The 20422-nt window shown below is 32.2% G+C and overlaps 1 protein-coding gene across 1 annotated transcript; it reads left to right on the top strand.

The window, feature by feature from the left end:
• Positions 1-8679: 8679 nt before the first annotated feature.
• On the top strand, positions 8680-11556 carry LOC124825027 (GDSL esterase/lipase At2g42990-like). Its single transcript, XM_047297563.2, has 3 exons — positions 8680-9132; positions 10396-10888; positions 11156-11556. Exons 1-3 carry the CDS (start codon positions 8737-8739, stop codon positions 11341-11343), a joined length of 1077 nt encoding a protein of 358 aa, XP_047153519.2. The 5' UTR covers positions 8680-8736; the 3' UTR covers positions 11344-11556.
• Positions 11557-20422: the final 8866 nt, after the last annotated feature.

Here is a 20422-nt window from a genome sequence, read left to right as displayed (position 1 = left end):
AGAGAAGGGAGGGCAAATGTGTTTGAATGCGAAATGAAAATGTGAGAGGGAATACCTGATTTTCGACTAAATGATAATGTGAGCGGCGAACTCCAGCAGCTAACGCAGGCGAACACCGGTAGCCAACGACCAAGACCCTTTGAGAAGATGACTCCAAGGACGTTCTTGGAATGGTCGGCCGAATGACGAAGATGGCTTGCTTGAGTGAACGACGAGGCTGGAGCGCAATGATGGTGAGGGAACAGTGTGCACAAGCAGTACAGGGAGTTGGGAGAAGGACTTAGGGGAAGAACGAGTTGGGAGATTCTGAATATTGGGGGAAGAAGAGCTTTCGCGAAATGAGGGGGAGGGAAAAATTTTCTTATACACCAACCACTTACCGAAGGCCAAGTTCCTTCGGTAATGTCCCATGTCGATTACCGAAGGCCAAAATCCTCCAATTATGTACTACTTTAGAGACCCTCGGAAAATCCTTCGGTAAACAAAGTTTACCGAAGGCTTAAGGGTCGTCGCTAATAGCCCGTCGGTAATCAATGAATTTCCTATAGTGATTGCTTTTTGCGAATTGCCAATCCCTCTGTTGTGCCTCCTGCCAAACCAAATCGCGCCTCTGCTCTCCCCAAAACTTGCCTTGTCCTTGCCTGCCCAAAACCAATTTGTCTCCTCGCAGCAGAAAAAAACTGTTTTCCTCCACTGTCCTCCCCTTTTAGCCAATTTGTCCTTTTCTCACTTTTTGATTCATTTTTTTTATTTTAATTTAATTTAATTTTAAAACCTTTTAACTAATAATAATTTTTTTAATTATAAACAAAATGAAAAGATAAAAATTTAATTAAAATTAAAATAAATCAAAAATAAGAAATAAAAATAAAAAATAAGAATAAGAATAAAAAAATAAAAAAATAAAAAAATAAATAAAAGGAAAAGTAAAATAAATAAAAAGAGATAGAATAAAAACAAAATAAGCAATAAAGAAAAAAGGTAATAAAACAATAAGATAAAATAAATAGAACTAAAAAAGGAAATAGGTAAATGAATAATAAAAAGGTTAAATATGTGACAACCATAATGCAATGAAACTATAAAAATAATCCGGACGAAATTGGGTATTGACAGCACTATATGGTTTAAAACAAGCACCTAGATCTTGGTATGAACGTCTTAGCAATTTTCTTGTAGAAAATGGTTTCAACAGAGGAAAAATTGATTCAACATTATTTATTAAAAGAATTGGAAAACATTTTCTAATTATTCAAGTATACGTAGATGATATTATTTTTGGTTCATCTAACGCAACTCTTTGCGAGAATTTTGCTAGGTCCATGCAGGGAGAATTTGAGATGTCAATGATGGGAGAACTTACTTTCTTCCTCGGACTTCAAATCAAACAAATGGAGGAAGGAACCTTTATATCTCAAATCAAGTATTGTAGGGAAATCCTTAAAAAGTTTGAGATGGACAATGCTAAAGAAGCATCAACTCCCATGGGAACATCCTGCTACTTAGACAAAGATGAGACAGGTAAAGAGGTAAGTCAGACCAAATACAGAGGTATGATTGGCTCCCTATTATATCTTACTGCTAGTAGACCTGATATCATGCAAAGTGTATGTGTGTGTGCTAGGTATCAGTCAAGCCCTAGAGAGTCTCATCTTACTGCAGTAAAACACATTCTTAAATACCTTAAGGGGACAACATCCTTTGGTTTATGGTATCCCTCAGGAGCTGAGCCTAGTCTTGTAGGATTTTCTGATGCTGATTATGGAGGTTGTAAAATAGATAGGAAAAGCACTAGTGGAACCTGTCACTTTTTAGGTAGTTCCTTAGTCTCTTGGCACTCTAAGAAACAAGCCTGTGTAGCTTTGTCAACCATTGAAGCTGAATACATTGCTACGGGTAGTTTTTGTGCACAAATCTTATGGATGAAACAGCAATTAGAAGACTATGATATTCATTTAGATCATATTCCGCTTAAGTGTGATAACACAAGTGCTATTAAACTTACCAAAAATCCTATCATGCATTCTAGAACCAAGCATATAGAAATTAGGCATCACTTCATTAGAGACCATGTCCAAAAAGGCGATTGTGAAATGGAATTCATAGATTCTAAGCATCAATTAGCGGACATTTTCACCAAAGCATTGCCTAAGGATAGATTTTTTGAGCTTAGAAGAGATCTAGGCATATTAGAACTAGTAAAATAGGCATTCTTGGACTCAATATTGCATTTTTCGTTGCTTACCGTGTTTAATCTGCGTGTAAATCGATTAAAAGCGTTACCTATACATTTACGAATGGTTTAATCGATTAATCCAAGTATTAATCGATTACGTAATCGATTAACATTCATTTTAATCGATTAAATGCGCTCCAGACTATTTTTTTCGAAAAAATTGTTGCAGTAGCCATTGCCAACGGCTATTAACGGGCAAAAACCCAAAATTTGAACGTTGGGGAGCATTTTTGAGCCTATTTATACCTCACTTGGTCCCCACTCTCCATACTTAAACCAATCTTGAGCATATCCCTCTTGCTTTCTCTTTTCTTTCACCAAAACCTCTGCTTTCCATCTCAATGGCTGAATCTTCAAGAAGAAGGAGAAGAAGAACAAGTGGAGTTTCGGAGAGTAATGTTCGCAGAAGAGATGCTACCATAGAAGGGTGGCTCTCTGATGAGCAAGATCAACAGTCATTCTCTCAATTCTGGAAGGAAAGGAAGCTCATCAAACAAAAATTCATTGATCTCGCTTGGTATACATCCTACAACTTCTCCTTTCCCAATCTCATCATTGAACAAGGAGTTCAACACATAATGGAACTCCGTGGAAGGTACTATCCGGATCTTGTGCGCATCTTCTATTTTAATTTAAGGATTCGTGATGGGGTTTTCCAAACAAGGGTGAAAGGTGTGGACATTGTCTTGGACAATGATATTTGGACAAATGTAGCAAAAGTCCCTGTTTTAGAAAATTCTCAAATTATTCCGAATGACTTTGCTCAATTCAACAAGATAATGGTGTACCAGTCATTTCTTCGCAATCCACGACAACACAATGCTCGTCTCTTCCTTGCTGGTGGACTCAAGATGGAAGAATGCCTCTTGCATTACCTTATTGTGTAGCTTTTATGCCCTAGAGGGTCAAATCATGCCCAATGCTCTGAGACTGATCTCATCATTATGTATGCAATACTTCAGAGCATTCCACTCAATTGGCCTCACCTGATTCAGACAATAATGTTCAAAGCCAAAAGGTTAGATGCTGCACCACTTCCATATCCTCTTCTTGTTTCCCAAATTTGTGAGTACAAAGGAGTAGATGTCACAAATGAACATCATGAGACTGTCCTTCCGGGTCATAAGATTGGAGATAACTCCCTGAGGCAAATGGGTTTTATCAAACAAGGACCCTCCTACATCCACCCTAAGGATGCCATTGGTGGGCAAGAAAATGAAGACGAAGCTGCGGATATCCCCATGCCTGACCCCACACATGTTGTTGGCCCATCTCATGTGCACGAGGAATATAGTCTAGAGAGTCTCTCTAGACAAATGACTGAGATGGCTCGCCTCCAAAATGAGATGATGAACATTCAAACCACTCGCCATGAAGAAATATGTACTCATCTCAGGCATCTAGACACTAAGATGTTAGACTTAGAGCGTCACTTTAATAGTGACGCAAGTGATGAGTTCTAGATCCTCTTTGTTTGTTTTGTTGTTTATCTTTATAATTATGCATTTTTTTAAATTCAATAAAAAGTTGTTGTTCCTTTCTTTTTCTTCTATGCATAATTTCTTTTTATTAAGGGGGAGCACATGTTTTTTTCTTATGATAAAAAAGGGGGAGAAGATAGTTTAAACTCTTTATTTCTTTATTTTTCTATTAATCTCTCCTTTCGTAAGTTGTGGTTGTTTCAGATTATTAAAAAGCTTTAAACTCAGAAGAATTTTTGATCATCATCAAAAAGGGGGAGAATGTTAGCAAAAATCAAAGATGAAGTTTTGATGATGAACAGATTTGCACAAGTCAAGATCCATAAAGACAAATTGAAGATCTCTGTATTTTATAAAGCTTTTATAATAATCAAAGTTGATGTAATAGTGCTCAAATATGTATTAGGGTTGATTCTTGTAATTTATATTTGATTTATTTACGGTTGAAAATCATCCACAAGCTGTTTTAATCGATTAAACCCAGTTTTAATCGATTAAAACGAGGCTGGCACTGAAAACCCAATTGCCCCTGTAATAATTGATTAAAGCTAATAATAATCGATTATTCCTGAGAATAATCGATTAACACTAGCCATTGGGGGTTTCAGATTTGAAAAACTAGCCGTTGTACTCATTTTAATCGATTAATACTTGTGTTAATCGATTAAATGCGTTAGATGGCCCGTTTTCGAAGAATGGAAGGGTATTAGGCTGAGTCTATAAGATGACTCACTCTTGATCTCAAAAAAAACAACTCTTCCCTTGTGCAAAAGACATCTGAACTCTTTGAGAACTCTGTGATTGTTGAAGCTAAGGAAACTCTTGTCTGCAAAGTCCTGAAGTGCTACTGCGGTGGCAGAGGAATAGCTTGTTCATCTTTGGTGTATCCGAGGAAGTGCCTGGAAGAGAATCATCCTTCGTGAAGCATTCGAAGGAGGTGGTCATCCTTTGTGAAGATTCAAAGGAAGTGTAAGTTCGTCTCTTGTGGTTTCAAGAGAGGTGGTATTTCTAAACTCTTACAAATTGTTTTTCTTTGTGACTAATATTTGTAAGTGTTTTGTGTTAGTGAAAACGGTTTATCTTGTTTGAGATAAGCGACTGGACGTAGGATCCGAGTGATCTGAACCAGGATAAAATCACCTGTGCAATTTTTCTCTTTCCCTTACTCTGTCATTTATATTTAATTATTCGCCCAGTAAGAAAAATTAAGAGAAAAATAATAAAAGGCACAATAAAAGTATATAACCAATTCACCCCCCTCTTGGTTTGTTCCACGCTAATAATTCTGTTGCAGCGATTTTAACAGATCCTACAATGTCAAAGGCTTGGTTGGCGTGGAACTATGTCTTCCGCCATATACTTTTGGAGTTGTTAATTTTTTTTGGGGAATGTTAGATGCCGAGAGTGGGGCTGGTGGCAGTGACCAATCTTATATATTGAATTAGAATATGAATTAAATAATTCAACCAAAAAAATAGTATAATAAATTTAAGATAATTATCAAATATGTATGTTTCTTTGAACAAAGCCGCTGAACCTGTTTTGATGTTGTTGGTGAGTCTTTTACTAGGTGATGCATCAATTACAAAGGATGCTCTTTTATGTTGAGATGGATAACACGAATATTTCAAATGGTTTAGAAGTATAAATTAAATAATAAATGAATTTAAGAGGGTTATATCAAAATATTTATCTGTAAAGTCGTAGAAGCTTGTTGATGTTGATGTTGATGGTGAAAGTTTCTTGAATCGGGATCAATATGTAGGGGCTGGTCGACATGATGATGCTGAGACTGCGTCCTTGTTTGGTTCCTTGCAGTTTCAGCGGGATGCCGCTCGGCCCCACGGTGGGCGTCAAAATGTTTCGGTAGGGATTTGTAGGATCGAGAGACTAACCTCTTCTGACGTGGCTTTGCCGCTTTCTGACGCTAGAATTGAGTGCTCCGCTCGGTTGGACTCTGGATGACGTTCGGTTGGATTCTAGATGACGTTCGGTTGGACTTTGGATGTCGTTCGGTTGTGCTCTTAATGAGGGGAGGTACCTGCAAAAGGTACTCCGACGCTCAAGTTAGGAGTGATTTTATGAACTGTTTATCACAGTTTTGTATTTAAGTTCTGATCGGACGTAAGTATAATGTAGGGGAGTCTCAGTTGAATGTAAGAAGAATGTAAGTGGAACGTACCTAACTTTCGGCCTTGACGTTATATTTATATGTGTCTCATGGATCCTAAACCAACACAGATCCAATAAAATAAAAACAGACTTACCTTTAGATTCGGTTTGTTACTGATAAACAACTTATCAATATCATCAGTTATCAATATCTTTAATAAGATATATTTCATTATTTTATCGTCTGCTGAACTATTGGCCCAATAATAACTTAAACGTTTGTCCAATTATGAGTCAACATTTGTTGTAACGATTGGACCGAACGACTTTGAGTGGATGGACCGAAGGGTAGTATTATATACCATACAAAAACAAATGGAATAGAATAAAAGAACTAAGAGAATAAAATCTACATAAGCAATAGAAAAAGAAAAAAACAAACAAAACAGTAGAGCTTGAAAATGTTCCAAATCGATTTTATGAATTCAAAAGAGCCATTCTTTCCTCCCTCGATTACTTTCTCCTTCAACTACACGGCATGTATATATGGGACTGTAAATGGGAGGTGAAGCTGCCACACGAAAATTCAACAAAAAACAAAGGATGATTTGGTAAATTTAATATATTTCCCTTCAACTCTTCTCAGCTATAGGATCAAAATTTCAGCTTTCCTTTCAAATCTGCCACCGCATATGAAGCAAATTAGCGTAAACAAATGCAGATATCACTTGCTCGCCCATCTGTGTCTATATTACATTTGTATAATCAAACACAACATCAGAAGATAAAATGTTTGTTCAAGTAAGTAAAGAAATAAACGAATTTATATTTCTACTCCTATAGTTAATTATAATTATGGTTTTTATTATTTTAACTTTTAGTCCTTTAATTCTTAATTACCTACAATTTTGGCTCTTAAATTACATTTAGTACAAAGTCCCGGTGTTCTATTGTATTTCTTCCAATTTCAGGGAGTCATGTCAATATAGTAGAAGGAATTGTAAATAACTAAAACTAAAAAGTTACATATAATTGATAATTAAGATGTGAAAGTTAAATAAAGGAACCCAAATATTAAAAGTAAAATGATTGAAGAAAATAGAGATATAAAATTGTGATAAATGAATCTAGAGATTCAGAATTTGAAAATATAGAGAATAAAATTACCACTAAATGAATAATTTATTTATGATTTGGAAAAATTTGAAACTTGAAAACTTGATTTTTTTTTATAGATTTTTATTTGATCCTTTTTCCAATTTTCAATGCATGATCTAACTTTTGCTCTTGTAATTGCCTTGAAGAATTGGTTAAGTATTGAATGCGAAATAAATACATTGAGAAATTTAAGAAGATATGAGCTGGAAACTAGAGGAAACCCCTAATTCATATGTGGCCCATTCTACCAATGCATGGCCATCTTCTTGACCTGCCTTTTACTTCTTTGGTCCCACAAATATTTAATTCACTGCACAAACTTTAGTTGATATGTCACCTTTCATAATATAATTAAATAATTAAATTCATACCATTCATTCCACTTTATTGTTATATGCACAAAATTTATATACACTCGTACTATCACATAAGCTTTTTTCCTTTAAGGAAATATACCACTATCATAAAAGTTGTTGGTAGTTACATAATAGAAAAGCACAACACAATTTATATATACAAGTAATATTGGTATTTTTCTTTAATCAAATTTTAGAATACATTCATTAAATTTTTTGGAAAAGTATAGGAACATTTTTTTCTAATATCTTTTCAACATTGTGACAATTTGAAATTTGTTAAAAAATTAATCTCACTTAGTTCCAGTGAAAGTGAGTAGACGAGAATTGAAATCTAGATTTTGACAGATGAAGTGAAATTCCATTACAAGGAGTTTAATTATACACGGATCTTAATTTAGTTTTAAGATTCAAAAGTGTGTAAAAATATTTTAAAAATAAATTTCCATCCTAATATTATATATATTATCCAAATACTTTTTTCATAAATATTTTTTTTTTGGTGTTAGAAATAATTAAGAAATAGATAATTAGCTTAATAGATATGTTATGAAGTGTAAGTTTTTTATTCTAATTGTTTTAATTAGAACCTTAACATGCACTTTAAGGTGATTGTTAAAAGATAATAAAGTTATTCCACAAACGTATTGAAGCAAACTATTTGAATTGGTTAGGTGAACTAAATTAACTCATCATCAAGACAGATCAAATCGATTTATGTTTCATCAAATTATATGATTTTTTAAAAAAATATTTAACTAATTGGGCATAAATACTTTTAAAAAAAATCACCATAAATTAAAAGTAATGTATAATTTTAGTTTATAAAAGTTATTTCAAAATTTGAACAAACACAGAAGTGTTCTGCAAAATTTTAAGATTACATTTCCCCATTCTAACTGTCAAATTTATCAGTTAGAATATAACTTCTTCTTTTTACAAGAAATTAAAGAGTGTGGAGTGTGACCTAATCCGTTAAATATATCATCCAATTGGTTTATGGAATTGGATAATTTTGGTCCAGTTATAGTAATTTATATCTGCATAAATTATTCTTACATTTTCAATCCATATATTAATGTTTGTTAATAATTCCAATAGAAGCTTGACAGATTTCCATACTGTGTTGATTGAAAAAGAAGGCAACATGTTTCTTCTTTTCACTCAACAGTATAATAATGCTTTGAGGTTGCAAGTTACTGTTATCAAGCAGTTTTTAATTAATGGGTAAACCTGCCACCTAATTAATTAATTTTTGTCACTATTTTTGCCATTCATCACTTTCAAAGTAACATGAACAGAAAAAACCCTCTACCATAAATATCACTGGTATCTTTCACAACCCTTCTGGTGTCTGCATTCTGCTGATTAAATACTACCCTTTTGCAGAATCATGAATCTCATGAGTGCAATTGGTAAAATGGGAAAAGGGTATGCTCCATGGCTCCTTTTTATTACTCAAATCTTAATCTTGCTACATTTCTCTGCATGCAAAGTTCCTGCAGTTATAGTGTTTGGAGACTCCTCAGTGGATTCAGGTAACAACAACTTCATTCCCACCATTGCTAGGAGCAACTTTGAGCCATATGGAAGAGACTTCTTGAATGGAAACCCTACTGGAAGGTTCTCCAATGGCAGAATCCCCCCTGACTTTGTCTCTGAGGCCTTTGGAATCAAGGAAGCAGTTCCTGCATACTTGGATCCTGCTTATACCATATCAGATTTTGCAACTGGTGTGTGCCTTGCTTCTGCAGGAACTGGATATGACAACGCTACTTCAAATGTTGCTGTAAGTTTTCAATTTCCATTTTTTGCTCATTTTCTTACTCATTTTGAATACCAAATCCTCAATATAAAATCTGTACTGCTAACTTCTATTCTTCAACTACTCATTGTTGATGATATACATTTTCTCTTATGAAAAGTTTACTGCATGCATTTACTTTCTCTTTTATTTCATTTCCATTAATATCTATTTTCTTGAATTTTTTATTTATTTATGTTTTCAATCCATTTACCTAACATATTTATTAATTTATCTTTTTTTGTTCTGTCTTCCTGTCTCTGTTACCCTTTTCTTACAATCTTCTTCGTTTGAGGGTACGTACATAATGATAACTCTTTCTTGGACAGGCTTTAGGGATGTAGTTGGTCGTTAGAAAAAAATTGGTTTTATTTATGATTGCTAATTTTACAAGCTACGATAAAGCCGTCGGCTTTATTTTCTTAAAATGATTTTTTAATATTTGAAATGAGATTTTTGTTATCTAATGAGAATACCGTTAGGTCTGACTCATTAACTACCAATGAATTAATATTGTCATTCATTAGTGGTTAATGAGTCAGACCTAACGGTATTCTAATGAGAATACCGTTAGGTCTGACTCATTAACTACCAATGATTGTCAATAAATGACAATTATTTTCATTAACTCCCCGACAATTATTATTATTAATTATCTTAAAGGCTGATTTAACCGATCGGTTCATTGACCTGAGAGGTATCATCGGTCGGACTGACTCTTCTGCACTTTTACCGTTTGGTCAGCTATGAGCCCATACTAACAAGTTCTAAACAAGACAAGACTGATCTTTTTCATAACTGTTTGGAGTTAAATTAAGTCCAAATATTTACATGTACTTTGTTTGGATACCTACCATATTTATGGTAAAATACCTTTGCCCTTATTTAATTTAAAAAATTTTGAAAATATATTTTCACATTTTAGATTGTTCTCATATAAATGGATACTTTTATCATTATAATATATGAATTTTACTATGACAACCGTTAGAGATGTCTCATTAAATACATATTTACTATATCTGTCCTAATAATTACACAATTAAAAAAAATTGTACACAATAATTAAGAATAAGAACAAATATATTATTTTGAAAATAATTTCATTAAAATTACTCACTTTCTCAATGCATTAAGGGTTTCACTAGTTAAAAACAAAAGAAAAAACTGATTTGATCCAATGATAAACCGTGGAAAAATTAAATTTCTGTACTCCTGAAAGCCATGATGAATTTGATAATTTTGCAGGGTGTGATACCCCTATGGAAAGAAGTAGAATACTACAAGGAGTACCAAAAGAAATTGAGGGCTTATCTTGGTGAGGAGAATGCTAATGAAATACTAAGTGAGGCATTGTATTTGGTAAGCATAGGAACCAATGACTTCCTTGAAAACTACTATGCCCTAACTGAAAGAAGGTGTGAGTTCCCGAGTGTTGAGCAGTATGAGGACTTTCTCATAGGCCTTGCTGAAAACTTCTTCAGAGAAATTTATGGCCTTGGAGCAAGGAAAATTTCTCTTACTGGGTTGCCTCCTATGGGCTGTCTTCCACTAGAGAGAGCAATGAACATTTTGGAGTTCCATAATTGTATGGAAGAGTACAACAATTTGGCTTTGGAGTTCAATGGAAAGTTGGGGTGGCTAGTCTCAAAGCTCAACAATGACCTACCTGGACTTCAAATGATAGATGCAAATGTCTATGATATCTTTCTGCAAATCGTTAAAAATCCTTCTGATTTTGGTAAGTTCTAATTACAATCTCCATTCATTGCTATCATATATTAATCGCTGCAGTTTTAAATTTTTTGGTATTCTTTCAAGTAGATTCCATCAAAACCCCTTATTTTAAATGGGTACCGAAGTCACTTCCTATATTAAGTATTGGTATCTGATTCCTAAATAATAAAGCTACTATAATTTTAAATTTTTTATTCCGATTTAGTTGTTCTCTTGATCTCAATAAAATCATTAAAAGGGTAATGTTACTTACACTGTTTTTGGACTGCAGGTTTTGAGGAAGCAAAAACGGGATGCTGTGGAACAGGGAGATTTGAGATGGGTTTTCTATGTGACCCAAAATTTACATGCCAAGATGCAAATAAGTATGTATTTTGGGATGCATTCCACCCCTCACAAAAAACAAGTCAAATACTCTCAAACTATTTGATAGAAAAACATCTAGTAATGTTTCTTTGATTATTGAACAACACAGGAGGAGTCTAGATTCTGAGTGATTTACGTACCATATAATACATTTATATATACTATGTACATTAGTACATATAACAACGTTTATACAATATTATTAATAATTGCATATGTATGTAGTTGTTAGTAGATGTTTCCTTAAGAATGATCCAGTAAAAATTTGCATGTTGTCAAAAGCAAGCAAGCTTCTTCTGAAGATAACAGGCAATGACTCTTCTGATAATACTCACCTATTGTTTAAGTTCTGCATAACACTTGTGATTACTTCTTCATCTTCATGAAAGAGGATGTTGTTGCTGTTAAACACGACAAAATAAGTACAAGGTAGGGTTGGAATGATGAAATTAGTAGGAGTATCGAATCCACAAATCTCTCTCACTCTCCTTTCAAACTATACCATTTACATCTCTGGGATATCTTTGTGATAATTGAGTAGGCTTTGCAAGCCTTTGGGCCAGTGGAAGGTTCTTTCCAGACAAAGGCTTCTTTCAATTTGAGTTCACTTCTGTTAAAATAAACTCTCACTAAAATAAACTCTCACTAAATTATAAACTCTCACGCACACACATACAAATCATCCAAGAACTCCCGCTGCACACATAGTACAAATATTTCTCTGTTGGATAAAACAAAAAAAAGCTCTGCGCCACTCTCATAAAACTGCGGGGTTGCTTTTCATTTAATGAACGAAGCCTTTAAATAGGCTCAAAAGATAATCAATTACGTAATAAAACCTAATGGAATAAAAACAAAGGATGTGGCACTACTAGAATAATAACCAAACAATGAAACGCACACTATAACTAAAATTAACAAAACTACAATTATACCCCTTAACCTTAATTTTAAAGTTTATCAAACAAATATTCCCCATAAACTTTAAAATCATCCTTCCTTCATCCCTATCAACTTTCTTAATTCCTGAAATGATGTTGTAGATAATGGCTTCATGTATATATCAGCTCTTTACTTTTTGCTTTTTACGTGTTCTGTAAGACCCATAAAAATAAAAATATATATATATATATATATAGTAGTAAATTTTAGCATTTTATTAGTAATAATAATTTTAGTGGATAGAAAAATGTAAATTTTGGATATAAAATTATAGTAATTTTATAAGGAGAAGTTAAAATTTTTGATAACTTATTTAGTATTTTTTTTAAGAAAATCGAATAGTAAAAATTGAATAGTGAATAGTAAAAAGTGAATAGTAAATAGTAAATAGTAAAAAAAAAAATAATAAAAATAAATTTTCAGCATTAAGATTCCTTAGCATGGAAGAAATTAGTAGGTAGAAACTAAGATCAGATTTGGTGAGTAAATGATTAAAATATTATTTTTTAAATAATATTAAAATAATAAATAATATTAAAATATTAATGAATAGTAAATTTTTTTTACCTATAAATAGCCATAGGAGGGAAGGGTATTTGGCACCAAAAAAAAAAAGAGGAATCAAGTGAGAGCTTGAGAAATAGAGAAGAAAGAGTTAGGGAGAAATTTTTAGTTGCAAGAAGAGTAGAGGTTCTGAAGAATTTCAGGGAAACAAATTCGGAGTAGGAGATTAAGTCTGGAATAGAGGTAAGGGGAGCTAATCCTTCTTGTATATGATTTTTATCCATGTTATGATAATGAATATGAGTTATGAGTATGTTAAAATTTTGGTAATGGTAGTTATCTATTCACTTATATAAATTTAGTTTTCATGATTATAATTTTCTTATTTTCGAGTTAGTATGGTAAAACTTTTCTTTTAATTATTTTGACCGTTGGATTTAACTAAAATTTTAATATATGAATCCTAAGACCTATTTCTTCACTTTGACCGTTTGGATTTGTAATTAGAAGTCTGTACTTAGAGAAATAAATCCTGCATGTTTGAGTAAATTAATTACCCCTGTAAATCTGTTACTTAGTCACCTCGGTAAAATATATATTATGACTCATTTGACCATTAGATCAACTTGAAAATTTTATATATGATTCCTAAGATATATTAATACACTTTGACCGATCGGATTTTTAATTGAAAGTCTATGGTTGGAGAAAATAAGTTTTAAGTTTTGAAAAATCTGATGAACACTATATTTCTGTTCTTAAGTTATCATGGTAAAAATTTTATATATATTTCATTTACCGTTAGATTGAGCCCAAAATTTAGTATGTAATTCATAAGACATATTAAGTCATTTTGACCGTTCAGATTTGAAATTAAATGTCTGTGATTAGGGAAATTAGTTCCGCATTTTGAGTATAACCAAAAACCACTTAAAATTCTGCACCTGAGTTACCTCGGTAAAACCTCAATATCTATCTAGTTAACCGTTGGATCAACCTGAAATTTTAATATGTAATTTATAACAAATAGTGAATTATTGTGACCATTCAGATTTGAAATCGGAGTTACAGATTTATAGATATTAATTTCGTATCTTCTCAGGGATCTCAATATTGCTTAATTTCTATTTTTTGATATCTATATTAACTTTCGGTGTTAATATTATATGCTATTGTTTTAAATCTGTAAATAAGAAATTTGTTAAAAACTAGTTGAGGAACGCTTTGGCTAAGGAAAGATTTGGTACTTAAGTTGTCCATTGTGACGCACCTCTCTTTCCTGGAAGTATACTCGACGAGTTTTTAACTTAAATCCTATTGAACAGATTATGTACTGTTAAATTATTGTGTAATATATCTTGTTGGAATATATTCAGTTTGTATGATTTCTGAAATAATTGGACTTTATTAGATTTGAATTTATGCATCTGAATATGATTGTGAATTATAATGATGTGATTTATGTGGAGAGTATGTGAATGTATGCGATATAGTCAATTTGTATGACTTTTGGGATGGATGGACGTGATGCATATTGGTGTATGCATTCTGATTTGGTGTTTGATGCATATTGGTGTATGCATGATGCATATTGGTGTATGCATGATGCATATTGGTGTATGCATGATGCATATTGGTGTATGCATGATGCATATTGGTGTATGCATGATGCATATTGGTGTATGCATTCTGATTTGGTGTTTGATATATATTGATGCATGCAATGTGGTTTAGTGTGTAACTCATATTTGTTTATGTAATTTGATCTGGTATAGTGAGCATAGTATGGTTTGATATCGAGGTATGTTTATTGTATTGAATTGTTAGCTCACCCTTACATGTGTGTGCATGTGAATGCGATGATCGTATAATGCGTGATATTATACGAGAGCAGATGAAGGAATGTCGTCTGAAGCAATACCAATGAAGAAAGAGATCGAAGATAAGTTAGAAGGATTCAAGTTATACTTAGGAGTTTATAGTTGAAATCTGAGTTTAAAATATGTATATCAACTGTGAATTTTTAAGTGTGAGATTACGGGATGTTACCGTAAATGTAATAATATGAATTATCCAATGTGAGATATTGGGATGTTACATTAATGGTATCAGAGCAGTTCGTCCTTAGGATGACCTCTGTGTTGTGGGTCTTCCGTGTCTTCTCTGTGAAGAATTGAGTCTAAATGGTATAATTTACCATTTCCTCCAAATCTAGGTAGTAGAGTATTGTGTCTAACTACTCATGACTTTTACCATAGATGATTTTCCTTTCTTAATTCTGAGGGTTTGAGGAAAGATATTAGAATTAGTTAAAGCCTTGATAGGGAAATATAATACTAGAGTTTAAGTTTCAAAGGATGAGTGAAGATGTTGGTGTTTAGAAGTAAAATTTTTAGAAGTTTCTAGAACAAAAATTAATAGATCAGATATCTTACGTTTCACAAAAAGGAGTTGAGTTCAAAGGCTAGATTTAGAGAAGCTTTGGATAAGCATGAATGTAGCAAGGTTTGAGAAATCAGTTTGGTTTAGTATATCAATAACGTTAAAAGTCAGAAGAGAAGGAAGTGTTGATGAGAAACGGAATGACATTGTGTGAGATTGGTAACATGGATTGATGTATCAGTGATGATTGGAATCTGAAGAAAGAAAATGGTGGAAGATTTGAAGAGAAAGTTTAAAAAAAAAAAAAAGGATAGGAATACTGAAGTAGATTAAGAATAAATCAAATATTAGACGAAGAAGAGTAGATGAGAAGTTATATAAGGAATAAAGAGGATTGAGAGAAAGTTTAATAGGAGGAGAAATTTATAAGTTAAGAGGACACGAGATCTTTTATTGGAAGGATTTTAAGCTAAATGGATGATTAAAAGGAGATGGTTAGATTTTTTTAGTAAATGTATTAGAGATAAGATTTGAGAGTATGTGATTGTGGTATGAGGAGTAGTGGAGAAAATCCAGGTACGAAAATTTTGGCTTTCGACTTATGCAAATATTTGGTATTTTTATGATAGGATTAAAATGTCATGATTTATGGTTGTAAATTTTATTGATTTTGGAATATTAAAGTTAGTAGAGGTAGTGTAGGTTGAATTGATATTATTATGAACATGACAAGATAAGGAAGAAGAAGAGTTTGGAAATAGATAAAAAGGAGGGTTGCAATGTGATTAGGGAATTTGGAATAATTAAGAAGTTGTAGGTTGTGATTGGAGAAATTTCATCAGGTATAGTTATATGGTAGTATTCAAACCTCAATAGTTATGTAAAGGATGGGTAAAGATTTATATGTCGCACCTTGATCTCTATCCAGTGATGTGTATGAGTGAACTTGTTTATACTTACTTTTAGTTCGCATAAGATAAAAATTTGAGATTTGGTTAACACTAAATATCCTTGGGATATGGTTTTGATCTCGGGGAGCACATTATAATTGAGGTTGCGTTGTGGTTGATTGCCTGATAATCTCTATAGACGAGTGGTAGGAAGTAACATGGTGGTTAAATGGTTGGGAAGGTGTACTTGCCTGAAAAAGTTCTTGAATAGAGTGGTAGGAAGGGATACTTGGCACAATGGTTTTGTGCTATGACATCTTTTGATGACCCATTAATTCTTTATATCTATGGGAGTTATTTCAAGTATTAGAGGATTAATTAGTGTAACCATTAAGCTATATTTTAATGTTATAGGATGGATTTAACTTATGTGGCATACGTAGTTTATTTAAATGGGTAGGTGCAGTACTGATAAGGAAGCTAGTTAGTTTTAAATTCGGCCTTATTGATATAAGTGGTTTCATAAATTATAACATTGTTGATTGAGTGATCTGTTGAGTCTTATCAAAGATACGCAGTTGTTAGGTACTGGGTTACGGATAACATTAAGTTTGTGGATTCATATTAGGTTAGGATGTGGGAAGGTATTTTGAGGACACAATTTATATTCCTAAGATTTAGAGTTTATAAGTTAATTCTTGAAGAATGTTTTAACTTAGGCTAGTAATGGTTGCTAGGAAAATAATTAAATAAAGGTTGAGGTAATTTGGAGTATAATCATGAAAGAAGCTTGATTATTCTAGTTTTGTTAAGTATTTCAGAAGTGTTTATCAGGTGAAGAAAATAGTGGTTCAACATTTAGTGTGAGTTAAATAAAGGATGAGGACAAGTATTTTAGGGATATCTGACCAATGCAAGTGAAGGATAGATATTGTAGTCTAGAGTATGATCGAAAGGATGGTTTGGTCATGTTTCAATATGTTTTTAGAAGTTTATGGTCTTAAAGAATTGTGAGTTGATTGTTGAACATTAAGTGTAGTTAAGGGTGAAGGCAATATTACCAAGAATCAGATAAGTCCATCAAGGACGAGTGAAGGAAATGATGCATGATATTAAGTGTGGAAGGGTTCCTATGAATGTTATAAAGCATACTCAATATAGGTATTAGTTTTGGACAAGTTCTTGTTAAGTGGGTATAGAAAAGAAAACATAAGGATGAATTATTTAGTAATAGTGTTTTGGACTCCGTGTAATCATCAGAGTAATTAGAAATTTTACGGAAAATAGAAGTATAGGGTAAGGTGGAGCAATCTAGTAAAATTTTTGGTAAACATAAGTGGCTTTTGGAGGCGTACAATTTCTAGGAGTAGAAACTGTGTTGAGAAAATATAATGGAAAATTGTTACGGAAAAAGAACGATTCTTAGAGTTTTACATGGTCATGGAAGTCTTAAATAAGGATCTATAAGGAGAATCACTTTCTAGTTATAGTAGGAATGAAAAGTTTTCTCGAATCTTGTGATTATAGTTTATGAGTGATCTTGGCACAAGTGAAGAAACGGACAAGCAATTTGGAGAGAGCCCCACCTATTTTCATACATCCAAGGGATTTTAAGAATTCAGGGGCTGCCAATTGTCAACTAAAGACAAAAACAAAATCCTGAAGTTAAGGGGAAAATCTAATCTAAAACCAAGAGTAGTTCATTATAGGTTAGAGTAAAAAGTTGGAAGTTGAAAGTTTTGAGCTATAAGTGATGATTTGGCATAAGTTATTACTATGAGTGGTTAGGTTACATAAATCTGGTATGGAAGTTAATGGTTGATTATTTTTGTTTTAGGTGATGAGATTTTAAATTAAAAGGTTTTTGTAAAAGGAGGAGATTTTGGGTCTATTATTAAGTCAATTATGACTTAGGAATCTCAGTAGGTAGAAGTCGTATGTTGATTTTAGGAGAAAACCGTTAGAGTAATATCTTCTTATTAGTAAGTTCAACCACGAGTGTGGGAGAAGCTCTTCACACGAGGAAATTTCTCTTAAGCACATCAGTCAACATTCATTTAGTTTTAATGCTACTTAACTAAGAAAGTGTGTGTTAGATCTTTCTCACATTTTAGAAGTAGATGCGACTACAAAAAAAAAAAGAAGATGTCTCATTAAGAGGGCAACCCCTAAGTATAGAAAACCATCGAATAGAATGACTTAGAGGAAAGATCATCTACTTAGTCAAAGTAGTTTGGGAAAGAAGAGTAAATGAATTTACAAGGAAATTAGAAGATAAGGTGAAATAATCATAACCTTATTTTATGTCCAATTTTCGAGGACGAAAATTTTTGTTGTTGGGGAGAATGTAAGACCCATAAAAATAAAAATATATATATATATATATATATATAGTAGTAAATTTTAGCATTTTATTAGTAATAATAATTTTAGTGGATAGAAAAATGTAAATTTTGGATATAAAATTATAGTAATTTTATAAGGAGAAGTTAAAATTTTTGATAACTTATTTAGTATTTTTTTTAAGAAAATCGAATAGTAAAAATTGAATAGTGAATAGTAAAAAGTGAATAGTAAATAGTAAATAGTAAAAAAAAAAATAATAAAAATAAATTTTCAGCATTAAGATTCCTTAGCATGGAAGAAATTAGTAGGTAGAAACTAAGATCAGATTTGGTGAGTAAATGATTAAAATATTATTTTTTAAATAATATTAAAATAATAAATAATATTAAAATATTAATGAATAGTAAATTTTTTTTACCTATAAATAGCCATAGGAGGGAAGGGTATTTGGCACCAAAAAAAAAAGAGGAATCAAGTGAGAGCTTGAGAAATAGAGAAGAAAGAGTTAGGGAGAAATTTTTAGTTGCAAGAAGAGTAGAGGTTCTGAAGAATTTCAGGGAAACAAATTCGGAGTAGGAGATTAAGTCTGGAATAGAGGTAAGGGGAGCTAATCCTTCTTGTATATGATTTTTATCCATGTTATGATAATGAATATGAGTTATGAGTATGTTAAAATTTTGGTAATGGTAGTTATCTATTCACTTATATAAATTTAGTTTTCATGATTATAATTTTCTTATTTTCGAGTTAGTATGGTAAAACTTTTCTTTTAATTATTTTGACCGTTGGATTTAACTAAAATTTTAATATATGAATCCTAAGACCTATTTCTTCACTTTGACCGTTTGGATTTGTAATTAGAAGTCTGTACTTAGAGAAATAAATCCTGCATGTTTGAGTAAATTAATTACCCCTGTAAATCTGTTACTTAGTCACCTCGGTAAAATATATATTATGACTCATTTGACCATTAGATCAACTTGAAAATTTTATATATGATTCCTAAGATATATTAATACACTTTGACCGATCGGATTTTTAATTGAAAGTCTATGGTTGGAGAAAATAAGTTTTAAGTTTTGAAAAATCTGATGAACACTATATTTCTGTTCTTAAGTTATCATGGTAAAAATTTTATATATATTTCATTTACCGTTAGATTGAGCCCAAAATTTAGTATGTAATTCATAAGACATATTAAGTCATTTTGACCGTTCAGATTTGAAATTAAATGTCTGTGATTAGGGAAATTAGTTCCGCATTTTGAGTATAACCAAAAACCACTTAAAATTCTGCACCTGAGTTACCTCGGTAAAACCTCAATATCTATCTAGTTAACCGTTGGATCAACCTGAAATTTTAATATGTAATTTATAACAAATAGTGAATTATTGTGACCATTCAGATTTGAAATCGGAGTTACAGATTTATAGATATTAATTTCGTATCTTCTCAGGGATCTCAATATTGCTTAATTTCTATTTTTTGATATCTATATTAACTTTCGGTGTTAATATTATATGCTATTGTTTTAAATCTGTAAATAAGAAATTTGTTAAAAACTAGTTGAGGAACGCTTTGGCTAAGGAAAGATTTGGTACTTAAGTTGTCCATTGTGACGCACCTCTCTTTCCTGGAAGTATACTCGACGAGTTTTTAACTTAAATCCTATTGAACAGATTATGTACTGTTAAATTATTGTGTAATATATCTTGTTGGAATATATTCAGTTTGTATGATTTCTGAAATAATTGGACTTTATTAGATTTGAATTTATGCATCTGAATATGATTGTGAATTATAATGATGTGATTTATGTGGAGAGTATGTGAATGTATGCGATATAGTCAATTTGTATGACTTTTGGGATGGATGGACGTGATACATATTGGTGTATGCATTCTGATTTGGTGTTTGATGCATATTGGTGTATGCATGATGCATATTGGTGTATGCATGATGCATATTGATGTATGCATGATGCATATTGGTGTATGCATGATGCATATTGGTGTATGCATTCTGATTTGGTGTTTGATATATATTGATGCATGCAATGTGGTTTAGTGTGTAACTCATATTTGTTTATGTAATTTGATCTGGTATAG

The sequence above is a fragment of the Vigna umbellata genome, chromosome 6 (assembly GCF_029865625.1).
Source record: "Vigna umbellata cultivar VRB3 chromosome 6, Vumbellata_1.0, whole genome shotgun sequence".
Classification (NCBI taxonomy): domain Eukaryota; kingdom Viridiplantae; phylum Streptophyta; class Magnoliopsida; order Fabales; family Fabaceae; genus Vigna; species Vigna umbellata.
This window is presented reverse-complemented; position numbering and strand designations above follow the sequence as displayed.

Excerpts from the sequence above, each read along its gene's own strand:
- LOC124825027 (XM_047297563.2), top strand. The coding sequence starts at position 8,737 with ATGAATCTCATGAGTGCAATTGGTAAAATGGGAAAAGGGTATGCTCCA. Across the intron at positions 9,133-10,395 it reads ACGCTACTTCAAATGTTGCT|GGTGTGATACCCCTATGGAA; the intron begins GTAAGTTTTCAA and ends ATAATTTTGCAG. Across the intron at positions 10,889-11,155 it reads TAAAAATCCTTCTGATTTTG|GTTTTGAGGAAGCAAAAACG; the intron begins GTAAGTTCTAAT and ends TTTGGACTGCAG.